This window comes from Halichoerus grypus, chromosome 11 (genome assembly GCF_964656455.1).
Source record: "Halichoerus grypus chromosome 11, mHalGry1.hap1.1, whole genome shotgun sequence".
Classification (NCBI taxonomy): Eukaryota; Metazoa; Chordata; class Mammalia; order Carnivora; family Phocidae; genus Halichoerus; species Halichoerus grypus.
Window position 1 is genome coordinate 54540717 of NC_135722.1, and position 20680 is coordinate 54561396.

The 20680-nt window shown below is 37.4% G+C and overlaps 1 protein-coding gene and 1 long non-coding RNA gene across 5 annotated transcripts in view; both read left to right on the top strand.

The window, feature by feature from the left end:
• Window positions 1–20680, top strand: part of LOC144379449 (uncharacterized) — a 707761-nt gene that overhangs the window by 316075 nt on the left and 371006 nt on the right. The gene's annotated exons all lie outside the window — the stretch shown is intronic.
• UVRAG (UV radiation resistance associated) overlaps window positions 1–20680 on the top strand; it is a 316572-nt gene that overhangs the window by 57523 nt on the left and 238369 nt on the right. For 2 of the 4 annotated variants that reach the window (XM_036082832.2, XM_078058560.1), the window contains 2 exons: window positions 305–466; window positions 9359–9433. In XM_036082832.2, the coding sequence (XP_035938725.1) occupies window positions 305–466; window positions 9359–9433 (237 nt within the window). Of the gene's footprint in view, window positions 1–304; window positions 467–5435; window positions 5577–9358; window positions 9434–20680 lie in introns of those variants that run through there. The other 2 variants (XM_078058562.1, XM_078058561.1) reach the window with 2 other exon arrangements.

The window sequence follows — 20680 nt, forward strand, 5'->3', positions numbered from 1 at the left end:
TGTACACTTAATAGACTGTGGTATAGTGTAAACATATATGCACTGAGAAACCAAAAGATTCATTTGACTTGCTTTAGTTCGGTACTTGCTTTATTGTGGTCTGGGACCAAATTGCAATTATCTTTGAGGTATGCTTATACCATTATTAGCCCCATTGTGTTAATTAGATGTCTTCCTGGTTTATTTAAGTTTGCAATTTGATAATTTTTGAGGTCTTTTGGTTTTCAAAAACAAAATGATTTATAATCTAATTGAAATAACTGTAAACAAATTAGAGTCTTCATGCTTTCCTTTCCATCAACAGAATCCAACGTGGCGGAGTCTTGATTTTGGAATAATGCCAGACCGTCTTGATACATCTGTGTCTTGTTTTGTGGTGAAGATATGGGGTGGAAAGGAGGACATCTACCAGCTTTTGATTGAATGGAAAGTCTGTTTGGATGGGCTGAAATACTTGGGTCAGCAGGTAACTTTTAGACTGTAGTTTTGAGTATTTGTCTTCTCTAAACCTACCTAACCTTTCTGTATATTCTTTAGATTCTACATTTCCTATTATAGAGAACCTTTATGATTGTTTACTTAATTATAGAAATTTTGAGTCATTGCCAAGTTTAAAAATAATTTTTAACTGAAGAAACTTATGAAGAAGCACCCTAAGCTGTTAATTTAAGAGGAATTTTTTTTTTTTTGTAGGAAAGAATATGCTTTCCCATAGCATTCTACTTCTTCTGTTTTATTGCACTTGATCTTAGCCAAAAGACCAAGAAGCAATCTTCTGTTTTATTGGATCTAAAGATTAAGTTGCAAATATGGAACATACTATTAAATACTTCTCTTATGACCAGTAGAGTTGCATTATTTCGGGAAGAAGGAGAACTACTGTTTATTTATTTATTTTTTATTTTTATTATTATTTTTTTTGGAGAGCTACTACTGTTTATTGAGCACAGGGCTGACAAGTGCCTGGCTTGCATACTACTACCAAGTCCCTATGAGTGAGGTAGCTATTGGATCATAGCACTCTTCTAGCTGAGCTGAGAAGTAGCTCCATAATCCCTTTGGACACAGTGTTCTGGGATGCAACTAGCAATATATCACAATTGCTGATGATATGAAACCTATTTACCATTCCCAGACATAGGTTATTATACTTAATATTTATAGCAGCCTTGTGAAGGTTGGTATTAGTGCCCTTATTTTCCAGATGGGAAAATTGAACCACAGAGAGTTTAATTACTCAAGATCACACTGCTAGGTAGAGCTAAGATTTAAATCCAGGCCCGGCTGACTTACAGATTCATTCTTTGTGCTGTACCACACTGATATATACATGTAGTCCTTGGTAACCTACTTTGGAATAAATGCTGTGTCTTTTTGTGATACCTGTGGGATACTGTTAAAGGTAACTCCAAAATGTTAGTCATGTCTATGAATATCCTTGATGTTTCTTAATATTTATTCAATATAGACTTTCTGGTATATTTCTTTTATTTATTTATTTATTTATTTATATTATTTTTTTTTAGAGACAGAGAGAAAGCGTGCACGTGAACGGGGGTAGGGGGTTGAAGGGGCAGAGGGGGAGAGAGAGAGAGAGAATCTTAAGCAGGCTCCATACCCAGTGCAGAGCCTGACATAGGGCTCGATCTTATGACCCTGAGAAAATGACCTGAGCTGAAATCAAAAGTCGGACGCTTAACCAACTGAGCCACCCAGGCGCCCCTGCTTTATTTCTTTTAAAGAAACAATTTAATTCTACATATTTTTTTTCAGATTAAAAAAACCCCTCTGCCCTCATTTTGCTTACCATATACTTTATTTTGTGTCTTCCTATAGTAGATCAGAACAATGCATGTAATAGATATTTTCCATAACTGAATTCTAACGGCTATAGATTCTTAAGCTTTTTTTGTTTTTTATATTTTTCCTTCTGTTTTATGACTGATCTCAGCGAAAATTTATAAAATAATGACTTTTGGCTTAGGACCTTTCTCCTCTCTTTCAGTACGAGATACTTGTTGCCTTTTGGCTGGCCAGCCAGAGCCCTACACTGAGGTGCATACTTTTTCTGTCTTGCCACATACCGTAGTTGGCTCTCTGTGTATAGACTATGGTATTGAGCACTTATCTTCTGGAAGTACTTACATTTCATGGAGGATGATGCTTCTTAACATTAGAGTTGTATAGCTATAGTTTGGTAGGGGAGTTTTTGGCCAAAGAAGATGGACTTCATGCTTTTCAACTCACATATTCCTTAGGTAGTGATCTTCTTAAAATACCCAACTGTGTTTATGTCGAACCTGCTCTAATTTGAGAGAGTCAGCTTTTGGGTGTCTTCTTACAAAGCTGGTTATGTGGGTATAATGGAGAACAAGAGCAAGAGAAAACATGTTTTTTAAGCCAATTAGAAACTTATCATTGTAGAAAGTCAAAACTCTCCTACAAAATAGATATAACAAGTAACATACTACTAGGAAATCAGATAAAATAAAATTACAAATTTTCAGAGGAAAGCAAGACTAAGATGTATCAGGAGAATAGCCAGAATTACTTAGGTTCATTGACTGATCATCTGCTTTCTACCAGGTATTACTCTTACTGTTAAGGTTCCAGAGACTGATAAGACAAGATCCTTAGACTTGGTAAACTGATGATTGGTGAATACCTGCATAGACCTGCATGGTACCATACTCTTTTGATTGTTATAGCTTTGTAATATAATTTGGAGGAGTATATGGAAGAGGTATTTAGACAAGTTGGGATAGAGTCAAGGAGGGCTGACTTTTGAATGAAACTTTTTTTACAGGTCAGGTTTGTTGGGGTATAATATATATACAATGAAATTCACCCTTTTAAGGTATGCAGTTCAGTGGGTTTGACAAATGTATAGTCTAGTAACCACCACAATGAATAATGCTGCTGTGAATATTTAAATATAGGTCTTTATGTTGACATATGTTGTCATTTCTCTTGAGTAAATACATAGGAATGGAATTTCTGGGTCTAGTGGTAAGTGTATGTTGAAATTTATAAGAAGCTGCCAAGTTGTTTTCCATTCTAGTGGGTTTTAGCCATTATGATGGATTTGAAATGGTATCTTGTGATTTTTTTTTTTTTAAGTTTTAATTTTAATTATCCGGTGTTCATCACGACAAGTGCCCTCCTTAATCCCTATCACCTATTTCATCCGTCCCCCACCTACCTCCCCTTTGGTAACCACCAATTTTTTCTCTCTAGCTAAGAGTCTGTTTCTTGGTTTGTCTCTCTTTTTCCCCCCTTTGCTCGTTTGTTTCATTTCTTAAATTCTACATGTGAGTGAAATCATACGGTATTTATCTTTTTCTGGTTGATTTATTTCACTTAGCATTATACTCTCGAGCTCCCTCCATATCATTGCAAATTGCAAGATTTCATTCTTTTTTATGGTTGAGTAATATTCCCTGTGTGTGTGTGTGTGTGTGTGTGTGTGTGTGTGTGTGTGTGTATACACCACATCTTCTTTATCCATTCATCAATTGATGGACACTTCGGCTGCTTCCATATCTTGACTATTGTAAATAAAGCTACTCTAAACATAGGGGTGCATGTATCCCTTTGAATTAGTGTTTTTGTATTATTTGGATAAATACTTAATAATGCAGGGGCGCCTGGGTGGCTCGTCGTTGGGCATCTGCCTTCGGCTCAGGTCATGATCCCAGGGCCCTAGGATCGAGCCCCGCATCAGGCTCCCTGCTCTGCAGGAAGCCTGCTTCTCCCTCTCCCACTCCCCCTGCTTGTGTTCTCTCTCTCGCTGTGTCTCTCTCTCTGTCAAATAAATAAATAAAATCTTTAAAAAAAAAAAAAAACTTAATAATGCAATTGCTGGATCGTAGGGTAGTTCTGTTTTTAACTTTTTGAGGTAACTCCATACTGTTTTCCACAGTGGCTGCACCAGTTTGCATTCCGCCAACCCTGTTGGCGGAATGCACAAGGGTTCCTTTCTCTCCACATCCTTGCCAACACCTGTTGTTTCTTGTGTTCTTGATTTTATCCATTCTGACAGTTGTGATATCTCATTGTAGTTTTGATTTGCATTTCCCTGATGGTAAGTGATGATGAGCATCTTTTCATGTGTCTGTTGGCCATCTGTATGTCTTCTTTGGAGAAAAGTCTGTTCATGTCTTCTGCCCATTTTTTAAATTGGATTATTTGCTTTTTGGGTGTTGAGTTTTATAAATTCTTTATATATTTCGGATACTAACCCTTTATTTGATGTGTCATTTGCACATATCTTCTCCTATTCAGTAGGTTGCCTTTTAGTTTTGTTGATTGTTTCCTTCGCTGTGCAGAAGTTTTTTATTTTGATATAGTCCCAATAGTTTATTTTTGCTTTTGCTTCCCTTGTCTCAGGGGACCTAGCTAAAAAAAAGTTGGTGTCGCCAAAGTCAGAGAAATTACTGCCTGTGCTCTTTTCTAGGATTTTTATGGTTTCAGGCCTCACATTTAGGTCTTTAATCCATTTTGAATTTATTTTTGTGTATCGTGTAAGAAAGTGGTCCAGTTTCATTCTTTTGCCCGCGGCTGTCTAGTTTTCCCAACACCATTTGTTGAAGAGACTTTCTTTTTCCCATTGGATATTCTTTCCTGCTTTGTCGAAGATTGATTGACCATATAATTGTGGGTTTATTTCTAGATACTCTATTCTGTTCCATTGATCTATGTGTTTTTGTGCCAATACCATACTGTTTTGATTATTGCAGCTTTGTAATATAACTTGAAGTCTGGTATTGTGATGCCTCCAGATTTGCTTTTCTTTTTCAAGATTGCTTTAGAGATTCAGGGTCTTTTGTGGTTCCATACAAATTTTAGGATTGTTTGTTCTATTTCTATGGAAAATGCTATTGGTATTTTGACAGGGATTGCATTAAATATGTAGATTGCTTTGAGTAGTATAGACAATTTTAACAATACTTGTTCTTCCAATCCATGAGCATGGAATTTGGAATATCTTTCCATTTCTTTGTGTCGTCTTCAATTTCTTTCATCAGTGTTTTATAGTTTTCAGAGTACAGGTCTTTCACCTCTTTGGTTAGATTTATTCCTAGGTATCTTATTATTTTGGGTGTAATTGTGAATGGGATTTTTTTTTTCTATTTATTTTTTTAAAAAAGATTTTATTTATTTATTTGATAGAGAGAGAGGAAGAGAACAAGCCGGGGGAGTGGCAGAGGAAGAGGGACAAGCAGACTGCCGATGCTGGGCTCGATCCCAGGACCCCAGGATCATGACCTGAGCCAAAGGCAGATGCTTAACCAACTGAGCCACCCAAGTGCCCCTGGGATTGTTTTCTTTTTTTTTTTTTTTTTTTTTTTTTTTTTTAAGACTTTATTTATTTATTTGAGAGAGAGAGAACGAGAGAGAGGGGGGAGGGTCAGAGGGAGAAACAGACTCCCTGCCGAGCAGGGAGCCCGATGCGGGACTCGATCCAGGGACTCCAGGATCATGACCTGAGCCGAAGGCAGTCGCTTAACCAACTGAGCCACCCAGGCGCCCCTGGGATTGTTTTCTTAATTTCTCTTTCTGCTGCTTCATTATGGGTATATAGAATCTTGTGATTTTATTTGAATTTATCTAGTGATGAAGTCATGTTAAACAATAAAAAATGTTTATTTGTCATCATTCTCTCTCTTGCCCCTTTTTGGGTGAAATGTTTATTCAGATCTTTTGACCAATTTTTATTTGGCTGTTTGAATTCTCATTATTGACTTGTAAAATTTCTGTCTGTATTCTGGATGTGAGTCAGTTCTTTATAAGATAGTATTTTCTGAATATTTTCTGCCAGTCTGGCTTGTCCCCCCCCTTTTTTTTTAATGTTTTATTTATTTATTTGACACAGAGAGAGAGAGAGAGAGCACAAACAGGCAGAGTGGCAGGCAAAGGGAGAGGGAGAAGCAGGCTCCCTGCTGAGCAGGGAGCCTACCGCGGGACTCAATCCGAGGACCCTGGGATCATGACCTGAGCCAAAGGCAGACGCTTAACCCACTGAGCCACCCAGGCGCCCCTTGTCCTTTCATTTCTTTAAGTGTCATTTAAATAACAGAAATTTATAAGTGTTAAAGTCCACTATATTGGTTTTTGCTTTTATGTTTCATACTTTTTGTGTCTTATCTAAGACATATTTGCCTAATCCAAGATCACAGAGATTTTCTCCTATGGGGTTTCTCCTCTAGAAGTTTTGTAGTATTAGGTTTTACGTTTATATCTATGATCATTTTGGATTAACTTTTATTTAAGGTGTAAATTTCATTGTTTTGCAGATGGATGAACATTTGTTCCTGTACTCTGTTGTAAGAGCTATTATTTCTCCATTGAATTACCTTGTTATCTTTGTTGAAAATCAATTGTTTAAAATAATTTTTGTGGGTCTGTTTCTGGACTCTCTTCTATTTCATTGTTCTACATGTCTGTCTTTGTGCTCATACCACAGTATCTTGAATACTGTAGTTTTATACATCAGGAATTGAGGTAATATGAATCCTCCAACTTTGATCTTTTTTCAGAATTGTTCTGGCTATTTTAGATCTTTTGCCTTTACGTATACACTTTAGAATTAATTTGTCAATTCTACAAAAATCTGAGAAAACTTGGGGAGAATTGACATCTTAATAGTATTGGATATTTCAGTCTATGGACATGGTATATTTCTCCATTTGTGAAAATCTTTGATTTCACTCATCATTTTGTAGTTTTAAGTATACAGGTCTTGCACATATTTTGTTAGATTTGTACTTGTGGATTCCATGTTTTTTATGCTAGTTTAAATGCTATTCATTTAAAAAATATTCCTATTTCCAATTGTTGTTGCTAGTATATAGAAACATTTCTATATTGAGCATGTATTCTGTGACCTTGCTAAACTCATTTATTAGATCTAATAGCTTTTTTTTGGTAGATTCCTTTTGTAGATTGCTATGTAGGCAATCATGCCTGTAAACACATGGTCTTATTTCTTCCTTTCTAATGAATATGTGTTTTTCTCTTTTCTTATCATTTCATTGGTAAGACCTCAGTACAATGTTGAATAGAAGTGAGTAGAGTGGGCATCCTTGTTTTGTTACTGATGTTGTGTAAAAGTATTCAGGCTTTCATTATTAAGTATAATATTAGCTGTAAATTTTGTAGACACTTTATGAAAGGAAAGGATATTTCCTTTCATAATGGATTACATTTGCTAATATTTTATTAAAGCTTTTTTTTATCTGTGTCCATGGGGGATATTGGTCTGTACTTTTCTTGCATTGTCCTTGTCTGGTTTAGTATGAGAGTAATGCTGGTCTTGTAAAATGGATTGGGATGCCTTTACTCTTCTGTTTTCTGGAGGAATTTGTGTAAAATTGGTATTACTTATTCAGCAAATATTTGACGGAATTCTTCAGTGAACTCATCTGGGTGTTAAGATTTCCCTGTGGGAAAGTTTAAAAGTATGACTTCTGTTACTTTATTAGATGTGGGGCTATTTAGCTTATCTATGTCTTATGCTTTGATAGTTTGTCTTCCAAAGAATTTATCGGTTTCACCTAAGATTTCAAGTTTATTAGTATAAAGATTTTCACAATATTACTATACCCTTGTAATGTATATAGGCTATATAATGATCCCTTCCTCTTTCATTCTTGCTATCTGTAATTTCTGTCTCCTCTCTTTTGATCACTCTGCTTAGAGACTTATCTGTTTTCTTAGGTTTTCAAATAACTAGTGTTTGGTTTCATTGATTATTGTTATTGTTTTCAGTTTCATTGATTTCTGATTTTATCCTTTAATTTTCTTTCTTTTGCTTGCTTTGGGTTTACTTTGCTCTTCTTTACTAGTTTCTTAAGGTAGGATTTTTGCATTACTGTTTTGAGACACTTCTTTTCTAGAGTAAGCATCTAGTAAATTTTCCCCTAAGCCTTGCTTTAACTGTGACTCACAAACTTTTTTTTTTTTAATATTTTATTTATTTATTTGACAGAGAGAGACACAGCGAGAGAGGGAACACAAGCAGGGGGAGTGGGAGAGGGAGAAGCAGGCTTCCCGCTGAGCAGGGAGCCTGATGCGGGGCTCGATCCCAGGACCCTGAGATCATGACCTGAGCTGAATGCAGACGCTTAACGACTGAGCACCCAGACGCGCCATGACTCACAAACTTTGATGTTATATTTTCATTTTCATTCAATTCAGAATATTTTCTAATTTCCCTTTTATTTCTTCTTGATCCATTGGTTATTTAGAGATATAGTGTTTAATTTTCAAACATTTGTGGATTTTCCAGATATCCTTCTTTTGTTGTTTTCTACTTGAATTCTGTTGAGTTTAGAGAAAAGAGTTTGTATGATTTCAATCTTTTCAGCTTTTTTTTTTTTTTTTGACAGAGAGAGACACAGCAAGAGAGGGAACACAGTAGGGGGAGTGGGAGAGGGAGAAGCAGGCCCCCCGCAGAGCAGGGAGCCCGATGCGGGGCTTGATCCCAGGATCCTGGGATCATGACCTGAGCCGAAGGCAGATGCTTAATGACTGAGCCACCCAGGCGCCCCTCTTTTAAGCTTTTTTGAGGTTTATTTTATGGCCTAGAATATAAAATCTCTTTTTTGGTGAATGTTTCCTGTACAAGTGATGTGTATTCTGTTGTTGAATCCAGATGTCAGTTAGGTTAAATTAATTGATAATCTTGAGTGAAATTTGGATGCTATGTTGGATTTAGCCAGAGGAGATGGGGGTAGGCACGGAAGTATGATAAACAGAGCATAATCTGATTCATTCATTTTTACTTGAGGAAACTAGAGTCCAGAGTGATGATGCAAATTAGATATTATTATCTTTAAACTTTTTTTTTAAAGATTTTATTTATTTATTTGACAGAGAGAGACACAGGCTGAAGGCAGACGCTTAATGACTGAGCCACCCAGGCGCCCCTGAACTGTCTTCTTGAAAATAGATCTTTTGTGTTTTTTTCTGGGACTTTATAGTTTTTAAAGCACTCTTATAGACTAATTGGATTGTGTTTTCTTTGAGATCAGAGAATGTATAGTATGTCTCTGGATCCCTTGTATTTCAGAAATAGCCTTTCCATAGCAATCTCAAGAAGTGTTTGTGGAAAATAAAAGTGAATGATCGTGCCTGTTATCTTGTGTCATGATTTTGTGAACCCTTTGACTAAAGCAGGAAGCACTGAATTGATTACCTGGTCTTAGGATAAATGATATGTTTTCTGCTGGCTTGTTAGATTAGTCAGCCTGTTTCTCAGCATTGAAGTAGATCCTGTTGTAACTGTCATGCCTTAATCATAACAAAACTTAATTGGAATGAGAAGAACTGATAGCGTGTTTTTCTTCTCTCTTAGATTCATGCCCGCAACCAAAATGAAATAATTTTTGGGCTGAATGATGGCTACTATGGTGCTCCATTTGAACATAAGGTAAGAGGATTTTTCTAATGCTGTGAGTTTTGTTTAGTGCCGCTGTGCCTTGACATATAGTGTACAAAGCTCTGTGTAAATAGAATCTTGTTTTAAGTATCATTGTACATTTATTTAGAGTGGCTTAAGGTGAATGCTTTTTAAAGTGAAAACTTGTTTTGTAACCACCCCGATTCATCTTTCGTAAATCCAGATTATTAATTTTCTTAAGAGGAAATCTGGGCTTTTTGTTCTTATTCTATGTAATTCTTTGGAGAGTCAAAACAGAATGGTGAATTTTGATTAAGTACAATACAATTTTATTAAATGTTTCAGATACCTTTTACAATTTGAGTAAATTTAAGAAACTGTGAGTCAAGTGATACTACAGTCAGTGCTATCTCTGTATCTACAGGCGATTAGAGAAAGGAAAGGGAAGGGAATTCATATTTACCACGTACCTACTATCTAGGTTACTATGCCAGGTGATTCATGTGCTTTATCCCACTTAATACTAGCCACAAACCAAATGAGGTGAGAGTTTTCTGTATTACTTGCTCTTAGTGATCACATTGCTTCATAATTCTTGGTTGTGTGAAATGCTATTGCTAGAATGCTGCATTCATTCAGCAGCTAATTATTGAGTACCTGCTGTTTGTCAGCTATTGGGCCCTCTCTGTAAGTGCTAAAGGTACATTGGTGAACAGATGGATATTTTCCAGCACGAGTGTGTGGAAGAGACAAGCACTGGTAAAGTAACCTAACAGATGAATATATAGAAACACAAGTGGTGGTAATGCTATAAGAGCATGTAGTGAAGACCTTACCTGCACTCTTAGGGACTCTCTATTTGAGAACTAGACTTTTAAGGCTATAATCCAGAGGATGAGTGGAAGTGAACCAAGTGCAGGGAGTGTGGGCTGAATGGGGAGAACATTCTAGCAGACGAGGTTGGCAAGTTCGAAGGCCATGAAGTGGAAGAGCACGTGGTGGGTTTTAGGGACTAAAGGAAGGTCAGAGTGATGAGGAAGAGTGATACCTGATGAGGCTGGACAGGAAGGCAAGGAACCACATCATACAGAACCTTTTAAAGGATTTTATCCTAAAAGCAGTGGATTGTGTTGAAGGATTTTTAGCATGGCAGAGATATAATTTGATTTGTATTTTAACGATTTCACTCTGTAGTAAATACTGATTGTAGAAGAGGTAAGAATATATGTGGAAAGACAGAAGGGAGGATCATGCAGTATATTAGGTAAGAGATGCTGATACTTTGGAACAGAGTTATGGCAGAATAGAGAGAAGGTGGATTTAGGAAAGTTTTAGGAGGTAAAAATCATTAAGACCTGGTATGCTTCAAATTTAGGGTATAAGGAAAAAGAAGGTGTAAAGGATGACTTTTGGGTTTCTGGCTTAGGTAATGTAATGGGATGGATAAATGTTCCAGGCACTGGGAGAACTAAGAGACACCAGGTTTGGTGGAGGCAGACTGAGAGCTGATATTTGATCATATGGACTTTGAGATGCCTTCAAGGTATCCATGTGCAGATTGGAGTTCAGAGGAGAGAAGTCGGTTAGAGATATAAATGTGGGACCAATGGCACATAATCACTGAAATGATGAGTTCAGGCTAGGGACAGACTGTCAGTGAGGAAAAAGGGGCCTTAATAACCAAGCCTTGAGGACCTCCAACTTTTAAGGGCCAAGTAGAGGTGGAGGCATGGAAAAGTTGACTGAGAAGAAGGAGTGATGAGGGATGTATAAGGAAAAGAGTGTGGAGTGTCATAGGATCTCAGAGTCCAAAGAAAAAGAGTTGTTTTGTTTTGGTTTTTGGCTTTTAAGGGGCTGAAGTGTCAGATAAGATGAGGACTAAAAATTGCCCATTGGATTTGGCAAAATGGAAGGTATTCTAGGTGACTTCATCAAATTCGATTCAAGCTCTGATAAGCTTTTTTTTTTTTTAAATTTGTTTTAAAGCCCTTATATTCTGAGTTCCTAAAGTTTATCAACAATGTGTATACCTTTGACATAAGAGATACCACTTTATAATTCTTTCTTCCTTTGTTGTATAGATCCTCTAATCTGTGAGCTTTTTAAGGACAGATTTGTATATGTAATTTTGAATTCCCAGTACCTACCACAGTTCTTGAGACATGGTATTTGCTTCGTCAAAATGTTTGATTTAATGAGAGAATTATGGGATGGCTACTTTTTTTTTTTTTTGCAGTGTCCCATTTATATGGTTAACCATCCCGACCCTGTTGAGGGATTAAGTTCCTCTTGCAACTGGTAACTAGCACACCATCTAGCACAATATCTGGTACATAGTAATGATATTAAAGCAAATATTTATTGAACTTTACTGTGTATCAAATACTTTTAAGAGCTTTATATCTGTTATTCTATTTAATCTCCCTAAGAATTGCATAGTCAGATACTATTAGTAATTGAAGTTTTGGATAGCCGATGACTAATTCCCCTTTCTTCTCCCCGTGAGTTTGGAACAAGTTTAGAAATAAGACAGGTGATAGATAAATGGAGATCAAAATTTGGCTTTATTACTAATAAAATTAATTGGCAATTGTGGCTTAAATTCTACAACTAAAAGAGCTGGTATACTTCCTCCCAAATTGAACCTTCCCCCAAAAACAACAAAACAAGCAAAACCAGGATCTTGCCCTTACAGGGACAAATCCTAATCCTCCAAGCTAAAAGCAGAATTTATGTGTGCTCTAGGCAGGCTGTTCCTGACTGGGAGGGAAACTGGAAAGAACTGAGGCCATCATGCTCTGTTTCTTCTCCCAAGCTCAGCAGTCAGTCCTCTGTCTGTCCTGGAGAGGAATGAGTGAAGGACACAGAGAAACTGGAAATGTTCTTTTTAGGACCTGGGAAATGGAGTGGGACATCTTTTTTTTTTTTTTTTTTTTTTTAAGATTTTATTTATTTATTTGACAGAGATAGAGCACAAGCAGGGGGAGTGGCAGGCAGAGAGAGGGAGAAGCAGGCTCCCTGCTGAGCACGGAGCCTGATCTGGGGCTTCATCCCAAGACGCTGGGATCATGACCTGAGCTGAAGGCAGACGCCCAACTGACTGAGCCACCCAGGTGCCCTGAGAATAGGATTGTATTTTAAGAATGTATATACGCTAAGAAGAGTTAAACTTGTGGGGTGTTAAGCACATTTTATTTATTTATTTATTTTTAAAGATTTTATTTATTTATTTGACACAGAGAGATAGCGAGAGCAGGAACACAAGCAGGGGGAGTGGGAGAGAGAGAAGCAGGCTTCCTGCCGAGCAGGTAGCCCAATGCAGGGCTCGATCCCAGGACCCTGGGATCATGACCTGAGCCAAAGGCAGACGCTTAACGACTGAACCACCCAGGTGCCCCAAGGAAGCACATTTTAAAGCAACTTTATGAATAGTGACTAGAATTTTTGTTGACCAGTTCTTAAGCGTTCTTGTTGTTTTACATTAATTGTAACCAGAAACACTGTTATTATTACCTCTGATGATTCTGTTGCTGTTAATCCTTCCTCTGTCCATATTACTTAAAGTGCCTTCAGCCACTATGGGTCTAAAAGCTGAAATTACTTATTTGCACAGGACTCTTGCCTCTTTGTTTGTTCATCTGCTTCTTGAAAAGGCTTTACTCATTTCTGTTGAGTTTTTAGGAACCTGGTCAATCTCTCAACTGCATAGGACAATGGACAAGTAGTTTAGTCTCACTACCAGGAATGTGTTTGGAAACTACTTAACACAGAAAACCTTTGACTAAAATATGCTGTGGGTTTGAATCCTTTGTTCAGCAACCTCTGCTGACATTATTAGGGAGTGATATGTTCTTGTTAACTTTATATAGTAAGAGTGCATTTATTTGGCATATGAACATAGAACTCTTAGCTATTCAGCAGCAATGCAGATGAAGAGATGATTGAGTAAATGATGAAAGTCTTCTGTCTGTATTTGCAAAACTGATTTTTTTCCATCAATAAATATCAAGTACCTACTATGTGCCAATTATTAAACTAAATATTTTGGGATACAAAAGTAATTAGATGCAGATTTCTTTTATCCAGGTGAGATAAAACGCCATGTATTTCTTTTAGGTGAGATAAAACACCATGTATTCCAGAAGAGCTCCAGTTTGCAATGGATTTAGTTTGAATAATTGTTTTTGATGTCAGTTATTTGGGTCTTGCAGATAACACAGGTGAATTATAGCAGAACTTTAAATAATCTAAAGAGCACACTTAGGAAGGACGTGCTTTTTTTAACATTTGGAGACTATGGAGAACCAGAGGAACACTGTTGTGGCTTGAAGTTGGAGTGGATGGAGGTTGGTGAATAAAAGCTAGGTGGCTGGGAGGGATGTTTTCTAGGTGGATTGAACTTCTAGAATGGCATCTGGGGGAGCATGAGGAGTAAGAGGCTATTGGGCCAGCTCTTTATCCATTAAGCTGGAAACCTTTCAGATCTCAGTTTAGGAGTTTTGCCTTTTATAAAGACTATCTTTGCCTGAATTGCCTTTTGTCAGCTACTCCTTTTTTTTTTTTTTTTTTGCTACTCTTATTTTTGGGAGGATGCTGACAGCTTACCTGGGTGAGTGTATACTCCTAGTAGTTAAAAGTACAGGTTTTGGAGTCAGATTGATGTGAGTTTAATTCCAGGCACTTCTGCAACTTACCTGTGAGAGAGATCTTGGGCAAATTAAGTCACCTCTGAGTTTTTCTCCTCTTATACAGAGAACAATTTGTTCAAATTATTAGGGGATGAAACGTGATAATGTACAGTATGAATAGAGTTCAATAATAAATGGAAACTACTCACTAGGCTCTAAACCCTATGATAAAAGGGATTACCTCTCTAATCCTATTGCATTAACATTGCAGCCCTTGCACAGTATCTGGCATACAGTATAGTAGGTGCTCAACAGAAGTTTGTTAATGAATGTAGGTGAATGCATACTGTATTTGGGACTATCATAGCAATAACTGAGAATAAAAATCTTGAGAGGATGGTATTATTTCTCTCTCCAACCCTACTTTAACCCTAGTCCCAACTTCTGGAGTTTTATTTTTAAAGATTCAATTATTTATTCATTTGAGAGAGAGTGAGTGAGAACATGAGCTGGGTGGGCAGGGTTAGAGGGAAGGGAGAAGCAGACTCCCCACTGAGCAGGGAGCAGACCTGGGGCTCCATCCTAGGGCCCTGGATAATGACCTGAGCTGAAGGCAGACCCTTAACCGACTGAGCCACCCAGGTGCCCCTCTGAAGTTTTATTTTTATGTAACTCATACTGCCATAATAATTCTAACTACTATGTTTTTGACAAAGTGCAAAAAGCATTAGATTATTAAGAATTCTTTTCTCAGACTAAAAGTTATAGCAGCAATATCTTCAGAGTCCAGTAGATGGCAATGCTTTCTCACTCTAATGGAAAAAAAAATGAGCAGGAGTAGAATCTAGTAAAAAGGATCAAATTTTTTGGAATGAAACTCTTAGGAGATTGAAATAGCAATTTGGTGATTAATTTCACAAACACAGTCACATAACTTAATCATCTCAAGTACATAGTCAAGCCTAGATTAAAGATTTAGGGACAATAGCAAGTTTCAGAACCTGTACAAATGAAAATTTCTTATTTTATATTTTTCAAGGCATGATACTTTTGAAAAGTAGAAAATCTGAATTCTAATCCCAATGGTATGAAGTGCATTATTGTACAGACTCTGTGTATTTATTATTGTAGAGTGGGCATGCAATGCCCGTGAGACCATCAACCCACTGAAGTCTACAAAAGTTCCATGTATTAGTCACTATACTTGGCTTCTCTCGAGTCTTTTTTTCTCTTTTTCCCCCTTTTCTCTTGGATCAAATTAACTTCTGACAGATGTTTGGAAAATCATCTTATCCTGTAATTCATATTTATAAATCCTGCTGCTGCAGTGTGGTCCCCATTCTCCCTCTTCATTGAAGCCAGAAAATAATCTGGGAAAATGCCACGTTTCCTGTTACGAATTTGGAGGATCTTGTCTTCTTAGCACAATTGTTGAGCTTTTCAGAATTTTAATACTGGAAAATTCAAAGCCAGGCATGGTTCTTTGTATAGATGTTTTAGATTCTTGAAAAGTAAACAGAAACAGAGATCCAGACTTATCCTCACTAGAGGATTCAGAGTTTAAAATTTTGAAAACTTGTTTTTACTATTTTTTCTTGGATTTGTAGTGAGGGCATGCTTGACCTTTGTTCCCCCCTCTGATAGTCGGTTTCAGTTTAAATTGTTCTTCAAAGCTGGGAGTCCTTTCTACAACCCCCCCGCCCCCCCGCCTCCAAAGCTCGTTAGCATGATGCCACTGTTGGCCTTCTCTTCTCCTCTCACACCCATGGGAATTTGTGTGCGTGTCTTTTCTCGTCTTTGGGCGTAAGCTCCTTTCCACTGAAGTTGTGTCTTACTCAACTTTTGTGAGTCTCAGGATTTAGCATAGACTTTACTTAGTAAATGTTTTTCCATGAGTGAACTCAGTGTATTAGGATCACATGGTTCCTATCTCTACTCTAAAATATACTTTTAGGTTACGTTAGCAGGGGCACCTTCAGTCCTCTTGTCATGGAGCAACACTGATGGCATTTAAGTCCACTTCATACTTGCATTGTGTGACTCTGATTGTGATGCTTTTTTGAGGGTAGTTTAAAGCACTAAAATATGAACAAGGATTTCTTTACCCTATTGAATTTAAAAGAAGGAATTGATTTTAGTTTCAGGATCTGTATACTTTTGCTTAACAGTACTCTTCTTATTTCTTACTGTTTCTCACTATTTTGAGGGAGAGGAGAACTTCCTCTGTGGTCTCAAACCTTAGACCAAATCTGGGGGAATACATATATTCAGTTCTGGTTTAGTGTCTCAGAAGAGGTCTTGCCTTTCCTCCTTAAAAGCTTAGCTTCTGGGCTTCCATAGAGTTCAGAGGTAGAAGGTACCTGAGGTTTGAAGGTGCTTGACAGAGATTCTCGCACAATTTTTTTTCAGTTTAAACTTGGCTGGCAATTAAAAGTGTATTAAGGTCCAAATGAACATATACACATAGGAACACAGGCTGTCTGTTGATTCATCAGGTAGTTATTTTAAGAAAAGTTGTACAAATAAATACTGTATTTTAAAATGGATACTGATTGCATCTGAAAATACGCTCAAGTAGTAGAGAGCCATTGTTTTTTTCCATTGCCAATCACAATTTCTTATTCTAGCTAAGTGAGTAGAAAAAGGACTATTTGCAAAGCTCACTTAATAGTTTTATGAATAACATCTAGAATGCTGTCAGTTTTGCTGAGGAAAGCTTTTGGTGGAACCTTTAAGCAGTTGTTGTCAGGCTTCCACTTGGGCCTTTTGTCTTCTCATGAACACGTTGTATTTGCATTCAGATCCCTCCCAAGTCTACATCTCCAGTCTGTATTTCCATATATCCAGACTTGAGTTAAATTGCTTGGATGTTTCAAAGACACACACACTCTACAAGTCCCAGACTGAGCTCAGTTCCCCTCCCCATCTTGAAAAACTTCTTCCTGTTGTGTTCCTTAGTTTAGTGAATGGTACTGCTATCCATGTACTGTCTTAAGTCAGAAAGGGGAGTCAGCCTGGACCCCTCCCTCTTTTGAATGACTACTTGATGGAGTCTGCTAAATATCTACTTCTTTCCTGCTTTTTGGAGTATAGCCAGAAAATGCTGGTCATGTCCCTCTTTTCTTTGAATCATTTCAGAGTAATTACTGGCTTATAAGGTCTTACTGTGTGATCTGGTCCCTGATTTCTAAGCACCCCACCCATAGCTTAGATCTCATTTCCGTAGAAAGGCTTTCTATGATATACCCCTAAATCTGGTTTGGATACCCCTCTTACATGCTCCCATGGCACCTTCATTTTCCTCATCACTGACCCTTATTTGATTATATTCTGATTGTCCATTTGCTCATCTCTCTTCCTAGACTCTAAGCTACATAAGGGCAGAGACAGTGTCTCTCTGTCTTCATTACTAATTTATTCCTGGTCCTTAGCACTGTGCCTGTCATACAGTAGTAATACAATAAGTATTTGTTGAATGAGTGAGTGAAGCTTCTGTAGCAGCAAATCATTAAGCATTCTAATGGGATACATAATGGGATAGCTGGTTATCGTCATCTGTATGGCTTGTTACTCAAAATTCTAGTTCTCTCGGTTTAAATAGTTTTGGCCATTTCTGCATAGACACCTGTCATTTGCAAATTATTATACTTTAAATGGAACTCTTCATTTTTCTCTCCAGGCTTTCTTTCCTTTCCAGTTTCCCACATCTTTCTTAACTATTTTCCCATTTATTTGGGCCCCAAGTATGGCAGTTAGATTTGATTGATTTCTTTCTTTTATCTACTCTATACAGTTGGCCACTAGGCTCTTTGGAGGCCTTTGAAATAACTACTCTCCATGGCTACTTTTCCATCTCCGTTGCCGTGCATGATCCAAGCTCAGCCTGGCACCCCCATAAGGCTAGGTTACTGTAGTACTTTTCTGGTGGGCTTATGGACTCTAGTCTCTTTGTACCCACTCTGTCTTATTCACTACTGCCTGATTCATCTTCCTAAGGCATACTTTCATTTTTTATTCCTTTGCTTAAAAGTTTTGTGGAGTGACTTCTCATTGTCTGCTAGATGTGTCTAAATCTCTGACCTGCTTTCCTTCTCTCCATCAGCCTAAATTCAGTCAGTGGTATGTACAGTAAGTACTTTTATTTCTAGCTGTGCTTTTATCTCTTCTTTCTCTTAGTGTTTGAGCTCTTATTATTATCTCTAGTACATGTGGATTTTTAGAATAGCCTGTTAACTGGCATTTGGACATTCTGCCTTCTCTAATGCATCATATTTGTCATTACCAGAGTAACTTTCCTTAAATGCATCTCTGATCATTATGCTGTATTGTCAGAAACCTTTCATGAGTCCTTATTGCCTGGAGATTGTCTCCACTTTTTAGCATGCCATTCAAGGCTTTCTCTACTCTGGCCCTCCCAAGCTACTTATTCAATCCTGTTTCCCACTGTTTTCCTCTCCAGGGTTCCAAGTAATTTCCATGTCATTGAAGCTGAACAAATTGGACCACTACTTAATTTTCTCTGAATGCAACTTGTGTTTTCCCACTGTCATGCTTTGGCTAAAGGTGTTCAGACTGTGTGGGACTTTCCTTCACTGCCATTCAGCTTTTTAATACTTCTTAATCTATCTCAATTACTGCCACCCCTGCAGCCTTTGATGTTCCTTCTCTTACTAGGAATCTTTACCACATCAGAACCCTGTAGCTATTTCCTTTTTAACCTTTCCTATGGCACCTTTGCAGTTTTTTACTTCACTTGGAACCTTAACTGGGTTATATACATCATAGTGTACTGGGTTGTATACTTTTATAAGGATGGTAACAATTGCCTGACACCTGTATGTATTAGGTATTCGATAAACACTGAAATAAATAAGTATGTGTATAATACTGTTTGCTTCATAATCAGTTATCCTGTCAACTGGATTATTATAGTATAATTCTAATAAAGTTAAGGCTGGTCTTGTGACTGTTGTAGCAGCTAAAAACTCTCAAAATATACAGTAACATCATTTAAAAAGTGACTTATCCAATGACCTACTACAGGGGTAAGCAAACCATAGTCTAGCACATGGTTTTGTATGGCCTAACAGCTAAGAATGGTTTTTACATTTGTGAAGAATTTGAAGGAGAAAACAAAGAATATGCCATAGAGGTGAAATGTAGCTTGCAAAGCCTGAAATATTTACTATCTGGCCATTGACAAGAAAGTTTGTTGACCCCTGATCTAGAAACGCACCTGATCATCTGCCTGGAATTACTCCTGCTCACTGGGTATGTGAAATTAATCATCTGTTTTCTTGAACAATTTAATAGGCACTCACCCAGACTGGTGCCTATTCCCTTCCTTGAAAAAGCATTGTTAGGCCTGGCTTCAGAAGAATTTTGAGTGACATGTAAATCTCCTCTGGGCTCTTTGGCACTTGGCAGTATCTCACACAGATAACCAGATACAAACGAGCCATTTCTTTCCATTATAATCCTTCATCAGAGGTCTGTCAGGATCACACATGTGGTGAAGTTAGATGTCATTCAGAACAAGGCTCTTAGCATATTTTAAGAATGTTAATTGCTAAGTGGTGGCTGAGGCAGAAGGGTTTAATAATGTTCTTAAGTTGCCTTAAATGTACATGGACCCAGAATTTTAGAACTGGAAAGGTCTTAGAGATCAAGTATAGCATGGTCATTAAGAAAATCGGCTGGGGAGCCAGACTGCATGGCTCTTCTACTTAATCCTCCTTGCATCTCAGTTTCCTCACCTTTAAAGTGGGGATAATAATAGTCCCTGTTCCACAGGATTGTGTGAAAAATATGTTAACCCTTAACATATGAACATTTAAATTGTTAATATTAACTTGGAAAAGAACACTACCTGGCATACTGTAAATGCTCATAAATGTTACTCTTATGTGTATTGCTGTCAGTTTTTATTTTTGTTTTTATTGCTAGTAGTTTCATCTCATTTTATAGTTAAGGAAACTAAGGCCTAGAGGAGAGTTAAATTGTTTTCCTCATTTCCATGACGGGCAGAGTGGATGAAAACCCAGGATCCTGGCTTTCATTTGAATTCTCCTTTTCTTGCTATAATGTATTGCTTTTAGTTGTATGTTAGTGGGTACGGACGATTTTTTAAGAGAAAAAAATGTGTCTGTCCGCATTCACTTAGCCTGATGTTTTTGAGGTGCATCTATGTGTAGCATGTGCTAATACTTCTTTCCTTTCTTTGGCTAAGAAATACCTCATTGTCTTGATATACTTCATTTTGTTTAACCGTTTATCCATTGATGGATATTTGGGTGGTTTCTACCTTTTGGCTATTGTGAATAATGTTGCTATGAACATTTGTATACAAGTATTTGTTTGAGGACCTGTTTTCATTTCTTTCAGGTATATACCTAGGAGTGGATTGGCTGGGTCATATGGTAATTCTATGTTTGACTTTTTGAGGAATTGCCAAACTTTTTTTTTTTTTTAAAAAACAGCGGCCGATGTTTTACATTCCTAGTGGCATTATAGGAGGGTTCTAATTTCTCTACATCCTTGCCAACACTTATTTTCTGTGTTTCTTTTTTTTTTTAGTTAAAAATTTTTGGGGTGCCTGGCTGGCTCAGTCAGTAGAACATGTGACTCTTGATCTTGGGGTTCAAGGCCC